Source organism: Quercus lobata, chromosome 5 (assembly GCF_001633185.2).
Source record: "Quercus lobata isolate SW786 chromosome 5, ValleyOak3.0 Primary Assembly, whole genome shotgun sequence".
Classification (NCBI taxonomy): Eukaryota; Viridiplantae; Streptophyta; class Magnoliopsida; order Fagales; family Fagaceae; genus Quercus; species Quercus lobata.
The window spans coordinates 57,336,235-57,347,436 of record NC_044908.1 but is presented as its reverse complement, the minus strand read 5'-3'; the positions used below and the strand labels follow the sequence as shown (position 1 = coordinate 57,347,436).

Here is an 11,202-nt window from a genome sequence, read left to right as displayed (position 1 = left end):
TTTAGGGTTCCGAGGAGGCTGCAAGTTATGGATGGCTCTTATTTGGTCGAGGTTAGCCTCAATGCCTCTGTGAGTCACCATATAGCCCAAGAATTTTCCAGATTCCACTCCAAATGAACATTTGGTTGCGTTCAGCCGTAGCTTATACTTTCTTAATATCTGAAAAACGTTGCCAAGATCATCAATATGGTTGGGAGCCAACTTACTTTTAACCACCATGTCGTTTATGTACACTTCAATGTTTTTACCCATCTGCTGCTCAAACATCTTGGTCATCATCCTTTGATAGGTTGACCCGGCATTTTTTAGGCCGAAGGGCATCACTTTATAATGATAATTCCCAACTGGGGTGACAAAAGCAGTCTTCTCCTGGTCTTCGACGGCCAAGGGTATCTGGTGGTAGCCCTGAAAAGCGTCTAGAAAACTCATTCTAGAATGTCCGACAGTCGAATCTACCAACCGGTCTATCTGGGGCATAGGGAAGGGATCCTTTGGGCACGCCTTGTTTAAGTCGGTGAAGTCTACGCAGACCCGCCATTTCCCACTCTTCTTCCTCACCACTACTGTGTTGGCTAACCACTCGGAATAGAAAACCTCTTTGATAGCCCCTGCTTTCTTTAATCTTGTGACCTCTTCTATCACGGCGTCGGTATGTTCTTTCGAAGGTCGTCGAGGAGCTTGCCTTTTAGGTGTTATGGCCGGGTTCACATTAAGGCGGTGGCAGATGAAATCTGGGTCGACCCCGGGGGCCTCATAGGGGTCCCAAGCAAACATGTCTATATTCTGTCGGAGGAGAGCAGTCAGTGCTGACTTCTTTTGGGGTGGCAATTCCGAACCAATTTGAAAAAACCTCTCAGGGTCAGATCCGACAAGTACTTTCTCCAACTCCTCACAGTTCACCTCCATGGCTAGTCCTCCACTGCCCGCAGTTGGGACCGCAGTCATTAATTGCTATAAGCCGTTCTCGGCTGAAGTGGAAGTTATGCAATTCTGCTATCATAAGATTGCTGACACCATGCATTGCCTAGCTACTCCCTGGTTCCCTATTATCTCTTTGATCTAACCTCCTGACGGATATTTCACCTTTTGGTGCAAGGTTGACGACACAGCTCCTAGTGCATGAAGCCATGGCCGGGCCATGATGGCTGTGTAAGGGGAGTATGCATCTACGACAATGAAGTTCACTTCTACCACATCTGAGTCTGTTTGCACAGGCAACCTAATTATGCCTCTCGGGATGACAACCTTTCCTTCAAAGCTAACCAGGGGGGAATCGTATGGCAACATGTCTTCCTGCTTCAAGTTCAGTCCCTAATACAAATCAGGGTACATTATCTCCACTGCGCTGCCTTGATTAACTAACACCCTTTTCACGTCATAACCTCCTATTCTGAGCGTAACGACTAAGACATCATCGTGGGGTTAGATAGTTCCTTGTTTGTCTTCCTCCGTGAACCTGATTAATGGCGTGGCGCTCATTCTAGCCCTCTTGGATTCCCTGTCATCTGGCTTAGTCGGGAAATTGCTCGCTGACATTACCCTGAAGGGGATAGAGCCTGTCCTTCCAGGTGCAGCGAGAATGACATTAATTGTGCCAATGGGTGGCCTCAACGTACTTTGTCTGGTTTCATTGTTTGATGGTTCTTGCCATCCTTCAGAGCGATGCAGCAGATGTCTCAGCTTCCCTTCTCGGACTTGCCGGTCTAAATAGTTCTTCAGGTTCCTGCAATCATCAGTAGTGTGACCTGGCTCCTGATGGTATGCGCAATACAGGTTCTGATTATGCTTCAAAGGGTCGCCAGCCATCTTGTTCGGCCACTGGAAGAAAGGCTCATACTTCACCTTCTCTAGGATCTTGTGAAGAGGTTCTCGGAACACAGTATGGACTGCCTGAGCCCCAGTAGATTCAGACTGATCTATATAGTCCCTTCTCGGTCTGTTACTGTTGTTAAATCGTTCCGACCTGAAGTCCTTCCTCTCCTGAGGGACGACCTTCGCTTTACCTTTTCCCATCTGCTGATCCTCCTCGACCCTTTTATACTTGTCGATTCTGTCCATGAGTTGGCGCACGTTGGTGACTGGCTTTCCAGTGAGGGACTTTCTTAAACCATGTTCTGTCGGCAAGCCCCTTTTGAACATATTGATGGCGACGTCATCATATTTCCCTTCGATCTCGTTATACATTTCCCAGTATCTATCCGAGTAGGCCTTCAGCGTCTCTCCTTCCCGCATGGACAAGGATAGGAGGGAATCGAGGGGCCGAGGGACTCTAGTGCTGGTGATGAAACGGGAACCAAAAGCCTGCGTCAGCTGTTTAAAGGAATCTATGGAATTCGGCTGGAGGGAATCGAACCATCTCATCGCCATGGGTCCCAAGCTAGATGGGAATATCCTGCACATTAGCGCCTCATCCCTGGTGTGGACGGTCATCCTTTGATTGAATTGGCTCACATGCTCCACTGGGTCGGTCCGACCATTGTATATGGCAAACGTTGGTTGATGGAACCGCCGAGGAAGCACTGCCCTCTCTATTCTACGTGTAAACGGCGACTGGGAGGTGCGATCCAAGGCCTTACTCATGGCATCGTTGGCTAGGCCTTGGTAAGATGGGCTTTTGCGGCTGCGTTTACGAGGCCTCTCTTCCTCATAGGAAAAGGTCTCGCTCGGAGGGGTTCTTGATCTTCACTGATATTCGTTATCCTCGTCACTGCTAGATCCCGAGCCGGGTGAAGGACGTTTCTGCTGTGTTCGGCGTAGCTTTTTCTTCAAATCATCAATCTCTTTTCTTAAAGCCTTTCGATCATTTTGCTCATGGGATGCATGATCCTTCCCCTTTGAACGGCTTTTACTCGTGTAAGAGGTGTTCACGCTTCCCTTTCGTTGGTTGTCTTGATCGTTCCCTCGTTCGACATTTGAAAAATTGTCCTACCGTTGAGAATCTGCATGTCCAGTTTGGCGCGGGCCTGATCCTTCCATTTCTTACTGTTTACTTGTCGAGACACAAATTCTCCCCACAGATGGCGTCAATTGTAAGGGACAAATTTTGGGGCCCAAGCCCAGCGAGCGAGCGATTCTGGCCCAAAAGACCCTCAACAATGAATTTGTAGAGAGTGGGACGTAGAACTAGGTCTTGACAGAGTAAACGTAATTGTTAGTAAGCCATGCAACCATTTGAACGTGGGAATACTTCATTAAGTTTCCTGGGATAATAGTTCTTAGGGCTGTACCCAAAGTTTTGTTTACAGAGTTCCTTTCTTTCTCTCTCTTCCTTTCCTTGCTTTTTGCTCTCCAGCTTCCGATCCCCTGATCATGGGGGTTTTCTTCTCTTATATAGCATCTTTCGAATGATAATGACCCTACACTTGTTGATCATCTGGGCCTCTACTTGAGTGCCTGTCCCATAGGACATCCTCCTCCCTTTTCTGTGAGTTGCACTGGCCAAGATAATACTGTTCTCCTGTCCTCTCCACATTAATGCGACTGGAAAAGTAGCTCCCTTGCATTTAATGCGGCAGTTGTGGTTGCCCCCTGAACGTCTAGCATTTTCCTTTGATTTTGGATGACCTTTCACCATGTTAAGAGTGTGAATTGGACTCCCGTTTGGCGCGTCCGAGGAGACAATCCTTCTCGGACGCCTCTTAAACTAGTCCGTTGGGCGGAAGCCCTCTGGCCATGTCCTCGCTTCCTGTTATGGCTGGGTTCCGTATGGGCACCAAGGCCCACTGTTGACTAATGAACTTTACCCCCACAGCTCCTATAGCTACAGTGTCATTTGAACAAACCAAAAATCATTGTATCTACATACATTTGTGCTTTTTATATATAGAAAAATTTATTGTGTCAGTATAATAATATATATATATTAGCTCATATAAGTACTTAAAAGGAAAAAAAAAAAAAAAAAGCACAAACAGATGACTTTAAAAAAAATAAATAAATAATTACTGTAGCAACATTGTCAATTGAACAAACTAAAAATCACTTTAGCTACGTGCTTTTGATATAAAAAAAGTGACCTCTTTTAAAAAAAAAATTTCTTGATAAAACCTCTTTTAAATTTGTTTGGTGGGGACTAAATCGTTACATTAGGAATCCAAAGTAGATTTTGGGGGGGGAAAAAATAAAAAGTGAAAGTAAAATATAGTAGATGTTCCGCAATAACTTTGTTCCAGTAAAAATTATTGCTATATTTGTTACTAAGTATGTTTTATTAAACTTCTGTCTTCTACTCTTCAGAAAAGTCAACTGCTGCTGTCTTTCTCTTCTGGCAACTGGCAAGTACGGAGCAAATTGGCATTTCATTCCAACTTGCAAGATTTTAGGTAACAGCCCTTAGTCCTTTGCCATGAATCAATCTATGTCTTCTTTGTTAATGATATCAGTGCAGAATCATGTATCTAATCATCATCCTCAATTTCATGTCCGCTTCCATCAATTTCGCCTTGATAATTTGAGTAGTTCCCTTTAGGAAATAGTTGGGTTGTTAACACAAGATCATTTGAATATAGAATCTTTTCTATTTTCAATTTTTTATAGCTCTCTCTCTTTTCAAGAATATTGGTGTTTTTAGACGTGCTGTAGTTCAAGAATTGTTGGGGTTCAACTTTAACCACTATCCAATCTATAAAATATCAGATCTGTAATAAGATTTCTGGCAAAAGCGTAGCCTTGATTTTCCAGTCTAACCCAGTTAATCTTTTAAACAAAGACACCAAGTTGTTTTTGGGATGGAGAAGCTGTTAGGATTGAGTGAAGTTATTATTTACTATTCTGTGTAAATAGCTGTACAGTTGTCTTATAGGCCCTTAACCTAGCTAGAGTAGTATAAAGGTAAGGTAAATATGAGTACAGGTGTGGTACAAGTACAAGAAGGTATTGAACATAAGGGTGGCAATTTGTGTTGGTGGGTCATATGCATGTTGTGTTGAGTTAGGCATCGTTGGAGTTGTGTCAAGATAGAGAGATTCAATTACATGGGTTGATACGAACATGATTCATTTAATAATCATGTCAAAAACCCCTCATTCCTAACATAACCCTTTTATTATGTGGCCAACATGATCCATGTACCATGCTTAATAAACAAATTGTGTTAGGTTGACACATACATGATTCAATTCAAGTCGTTTAATAAATATGTTGTTTTGGGGTTGACATAAAAACAACCTATTTCACCTTTTTAATAATTATGACCCAAAAAATTGAAATGGTTAACATAATTTTATATTTTATTAGTACATAAATTATAATAATTGTAAATAAATAAATTCCATGCAAATTCATATTTCATAATAACATTGATTAAAGTACAATTAGCAGACCAATTCTATTTCTTTGATGGAATGAGTTAAGATTTCTAGTAAAATATAACTATATTTTTATTACAAGGAGGGCAGTCCTTAACAATGAATTAATTTATAGTTGTATGTCAGGTAAGCAAGTCATTATATAAATCTTGTACTTGGCAAGGGTGTGTGAATTAACTAATCATAAGTCATACAGTCAGCCAATTATTGGAAGCGCAATTTTCTATTCGTTAGGAATAAGAATTGCAGCAATGACTGTTACCTTAGTAAGTCTTAATGTTGAAGGTAGGATCGTTAGGAATTCAGCACTAAATTAGATTACTTGAAGTGATCTTGAAGGGTTTTGAATAGGATTTGATATTTAAGGGTTTAGGTAATACAAATATTGGATCTTTAACATATTTGATGGTTATTTTGGTATTAAAATGGTGAATAGAATGATAAATAAACAACGATAAATACTAGGCAATCTCACCTAAGTTTTCCTAAGCAATCACATTTAGGTAAGAGAAGGCAATTGCCCTCAAAGTTTAAAAATAAGCTATTGGAATTTTATTAAAACCAATCTCACTCTGAATGCCATTGACCACAATAAATCCTTTATACAGGCAATTAGTGATTGAGCACTAGAACCAGCTTTCCCTTGCCTCTTAGAAGTCTTCAAAGGGGGCTGACTGTTATCTTCCCCATTAGGAATGTTTATCCTTTTTTTAGTGGAGCTGAAGGTTCGAGGAAAACTGCTCTTGAGACTTGGGTGCCTTAAACTTTACAGAGTGATCCATTAGATAACTCCTCTATCTCTTTAGTGGCATTTCCTTGAAAATTTCTACATAAGGCAATTAACTTGCAAGCATATTTTTGGAAATAAGATTAGGTTGTATAAGAAGCATAAAATTCATAAGCTTTGTTGCTGTCACATATTGAGCCTGTAATAAGGTTATAGCTTTTAAAAATAACTTCAATATATTATAGCTTATTTGATTTTGTTTTATTTATACTTGATCTTAGATTTTTGATTGTTCCTTCCTTTCTTCCTCCTCTCTCTTTTCTCTTCGTCATTTCACTTAATGCAGTGACCATGGATATAGTTGGGAGTCTTGGGACTGTCATTGGGTTTGTTAATTCATCACAGGGAACCCTTGCCACACAGTTCTCCTATTTGAGAAATGTTCGGAAACACCAAGAGTCACTTCATTTCAATATGGAAAAACTAAATGGTCGAGCAAATGACATCAAAATGGAGATTAATATGGGATTAACATACTTGAGTAAGAAGCTAAAAGGTGAGGTAGAGTTGTGGCTCAAACTTGTGGAAAAGGTAAACAATGAAGTGGATAGCTTAGAAAATGAAATCATCACTACAAGAAGGTGCATGAATGGTGTTTTTCCTAATTTCTATTCAAGATATAAAATAGGAAAACATCTTTTACAAAAGATTAAAAAGGTGACCGAGCTTCAAGAAGAGGGAGTGTTTCCAAATGGTTTATTTATTGATTTATTGCCAGATATAGGAAAGTTTATGCCAGCAACACAGTTAATCGGTAACACAATACAAAGGGATATTTTGCTTGAGATTTGGAAGTGTCTGATGGATGACAACATCAATAAGATAGGTGTCTATGGTATGGGTGGAGTTGGAAAGACGACCATTATGGTGCATATATATAATCAACTCAATGAAGCTCAAATATTTGATAATGTTATTTGGGTGACTGCATCAAAAACTTTTGAGTTGGAGATATTGCAAATTGAAATAGGGAAAGCAGTAAACCTGGATCTAAACCAGGAGTTCTCATTCAGTAATAATTTAATCAGGAGATCAACCATATTATTTGAGCATTTGTTGAGAATGAAAAAATTTATTCTAATCATAGATGATTTATGGAGTAAGTTTACCTTAGAAGAGGTGGGGATCCCACAGCCAAATAAAGAGAATGGTTGTAAGTTAATAATCATTACTCGACTCATGGAAGTCTGTCGGGGCATGGAAACACAAAGAGAAATCAAGGTGGGCATGCTTTCTGAGGAGGAAGCCTGGAATTTGTTCACTGATAAAGCTGGAATAGATGACTTTCTTTCTCCTGAAATAGAATCCTCTGCAAAGCTGATTGTTAAAGAATGTGGTGGTTTGCCGCTTGCAATCATCACTGTGGGACGAGCCATGAGGAAAACCAATGATGCAAGAGTTTGGAAGAATGCACTGGAAGAATTGAAAAGTTCAAGAGCTGAAATTGAAGGCATGGAGGAAGATGTTTTTGCACGTCTGAAATTCAGTTATAACCACTTAAAAAATGACAGGGTCCGCGCTTGCTTTTTGTACTGTGCATTATATCCTGAGAATTATAAAATTGTTGTTGAGGAGCTGATTGAGTACTGGATGGCAGAAGGTTTCATAGATGAAGTGTGGGATAGGGAGCATGAGAACAACAAAGGCCATGCATTGCTTAAGGAACTCAAAGATGCTTGCCTGCTGGAGGTTATTGGAACAGGGTGCGTAAGAATGCATGATTTGGTGAGGGATTTAGCAATCAGAATCACAAAGGAGAGTCCTCGGTTCATGGTCAAAGCTGGTGTTGGATTGAAAACATTGCCAAGGACGTGGATGGAAAATGTAGAGAGGGTCTCTCTAATGGAAAACTACATTAAAATTCTTCCAGATCATCCCCATAGCACAAATTTATCTACTCTGCTCCTGCAACAGAACCCCCTAATGGAAAAAATCCCTGATTTATTCTTTCTGAACATGCAAAAACTTAGAGTTCTTGACCTATCTAATTCTCCAATAAAGTCACTTCCAGATTCCCTTTCCTGTTTACAGAATCTGCATGCAATCATGTTACGCCTTTGTAAGATTGAAGAATTACCTTCACTAGCGATGCTGAAAGAGCTGAGGGTGTTGGACCTTTCATATACCTTGATCCAAGAGTTGCCTAGTGGTATCAAAGGCTTGGTAAATCTTAGGCGTCTTGATCTTTCTCATACGGAAGACCTTAACATGTTTCCTGCTGGGGTCATCCCAAACCTGTGCCGCCTAGAAAATCTATCGATGTTTGGAAGCAAATGGAGATGGTCCTTGAATTCACAGGGAAACGGAGGAGGAGCAGATTTTGCAGAAATCAAAGACTCCTCACAACTAACTAATCTTGGTCTTTCCTTTGAGGATTCATACAGCTTCAACAACTATGTGAGATCTAGACATTGGCGGGTGCTGAAAAGCTACCATATTGGTATAGGACTTCTATCAAGCCTTTTACCTATTTCCAAGGGAACTTACAGTGCAGAAGTTCAAGGCTGTAACCTCATCACCAATGGGAGTTCAATAGAGCTTCCAGACAATACTCAAGAGTTGGCATTGCAGGGTTGTGATGATATTGACATTCTTTCTAAACTGTCAAGCACATCAAAATTGGATGACCTAAAAGAGTGTTACATCTCCACTTGTATTGGTTTAGAGTACATCATAATGGCAGATGAAAATTCCTTTCCAAGTCTAGAGAAATTGATCCTCCGGAAGCTACTTAACTTGAAGGCAATTTGTTATGGAGCTGTGACAGACAGTGTATTTTCTAAGTTAAAAACCCTGCACATCCACAATTGTCACAGGCTTAAATACATACTCACATTTGATTTGTTATCATGCCTTCAAAATCTTGAAGAGGTTGAGGTATGGAATTGTCATTCAATTGAGGAAATCATTGAAGGGAAGGAAACCAGTGGGGTAAATAGTAATGCTTTTCCTCCTATCATGATTCCTAGGTTACGTCTCCTGTACTTATCTTCTTTACCAGAATTGAAATCCATTTCCAAAAGGGTATTAATTTGTAATTCATTGGACTCTATTGATGTATGGGACTGTGAGAAGCTAAAGAAGCTTCCATTCTTAATGGACAACCTGCCTTCTTCCCTCATGCACATCAGCGGAAGCAGAAAGTGGTGGGATGAGTTGTACTGGGATGAGCCTAGTTGTAAGAGTCTTTTACAACCTCTTTTCAAGGAAGATAAATAAAACAAAAAAATACTGACTACCTAGGCACGGGGCAAGTCCTTTTGAATTGTTATGGACATTTCATCTGACAGTGAACTGCCACTTATTTTATTTTTTTTTTTTTTGAGAAGAAACTGCCACTTGATTGATGACTTCATCAGCATGGATTGAACATGTGGCTTCAAATTTGGGAGTTCAGACATTTTGAGCCCAAAATTTGTGCTGACTCACAAGGCATTCCATTGTCAATATTTTTTTATTAATATGCAACTTGCAAGAAGTTGCATTCAATGATAACTTGTGGTTGACTCGTGGCATCTGCAGCATTGTGAATATATCAAAATGCCTATGGGCCTATGGCTTCATACTTTCCGGGCAAAGTTAAGACAGTGCTTCTCTCAGCAAGCAACTTTTTAGTGCTCCCTTGTATCTCACTGAGACCAGCGTAGCCTGCTTGAGTAAGTGATGCTTCACCAGACTGCATTTATACCACTCAATAGGATGAGGGACTGAGTTGTGAGGACTGGATCATCTGGCTTCCCGTTACATATGCTTGAGGGAATCTTTGAAACAATCAACATTCTTGTGCTGCTTTTTATTTAATGGAAGAAAGAGGCTACAAAGAGGCCACAGTTAAAAAAATTAAGATCCAAATGCAAGCTGCATATGCAATTGAGGGTCACAGAGGTGAGAATAGTCATCCAAATTGCTTTACAATCAGAGCTTTCGTATCTTGTTGGTAGCTCATTGCTCACTGGCTTGCTGCTTCACAAAAGGGAGAGGTCATGGTATGCTTCTTAGATTGCTCTCTCCAAAAAATTTGTGAAGGGAAGCAAGTCAGTGTATGCATGGTCTTTAGTTTAGGCTACTAATTTTTTGTGGATTATTTAGCTGCAGGGATGGCACAGATCTAATGTTATGTAATGATACTAATGTCGTGGTTTGAACCATAACAGTTGAAATCATGGGATGGAGTTCTTTCTAAAGAACACTAGAACAAGTTCTCTTCAAGCATTCTCTCCCTCTCTCTATACGTTGGGTTCAGCCATGGACCACTGTCAGTGGCAATTCTTCCCGGTGCTACCATTGGAGGACCAATTCTCTCGCTGTGTGTTTGTCCTTTTAGTTTTTCTTTTTAGTCCATTTACTTATAATTTTCTTTTATTCTATCTACCTATAATTTCCACTTTTTTTATTTTTTATTTGTTATTTTTTGCATTATTTTCTCTTATTTGTTATTTTTTGGTGGATCATTGTTGATGGTTGTCTTGAAAGAGATCTCTTTAGAAGTTGAATGTAAGAGATCTCTTTAGAAGTTGAATGTGTTTGGGGCCCAAAGGCCCCAAACAAATGTGCATTGCACAAGACTAGTTCAAAAACACATACAAATGCTCTCGAAAAAATGCCCTATAATATAATATTGCCAATAGTGATAGATCTAAGAAACAATCTTGTGCTCATTCAAAAAATTAAAAAACCAAGTTCAAACATAAAAGAAACAGTCTTGTGCTGATTCAGGAATTTTTTAATAAAAGTCAAGTTCAAACATAAAAATTGAGTTTAATCTTAAACTCAAGTTCCATAAAAATTAAACAAACCAAATTTTGAACATTTTAGTGCTCAACTTAACTTATATCAATGACTTTAAGTGATTAGAACTTACAAGTTGAAAATTGTCTAGAAATTATTATTTTTTATTTGTTTTAACCCCTAAAATAAAAATTTAAACTCTCAATTTTTTTTTTTTTTTTAAGCATAACTGAAATAATCTTAAATATGATCCTCTTGGCAATGTTTTGGCATTTTTAAATAAATAAATAAAAAGCCCAACAACAATCCAATTTGATCTAAAACCTTGAAAATAAAAATTAGTTGCTGAATATGAATGTGCTTTTAATTTGTTATTTGCCG

The 11,202-nt window shown here is 39.5% G+C and overlaps 2 protein-coding genes across 2 annotated transcripts; one reads left to right on the top strand and one right to left on the bottom strand.

Annotated features, from left to right (window-relative positions):
- Window positions 1-1,422: 1,422 nt before the first annotated feature.
- LOC115990766 lies at window positions 1,423-2,184 on the bottom strand. Its single transcript, XM_031114557.1, has one exon. The coding sequence runs from the start codon at window positions 2,182-2,184 to the stop codon at window positions 1,423-1,425; it is 762 nt and encodes a 253-aa protein (XP_030970417.1).
- Window positions 2,185-4,241: 2,057 nt separating this feature from the next.
- Window positions 4,242-9,608, top strand: LOC115988667 (probable disease resistance protein At4g27220). Its single transcript, XM_031112262.1, has 2 exons — window positions 4,242-4,322; window positions 6,380-9,608. Exon 2 carries the CDS (start codon window positions 6,385-6,387, stop codon window positions 9,310-9,312), a length of 2,928 nt encoding a protein of 975 aa, XP_030968122.1. The 5' UTR covers window positions 4,242-4,322; window positions 6,380-6,384; the 3' UTR covers window positions 9,313-9,608.
- The last annotated feature ends 1,594 nt before the right edge of the window (window positions 9,609-11,202 follow it).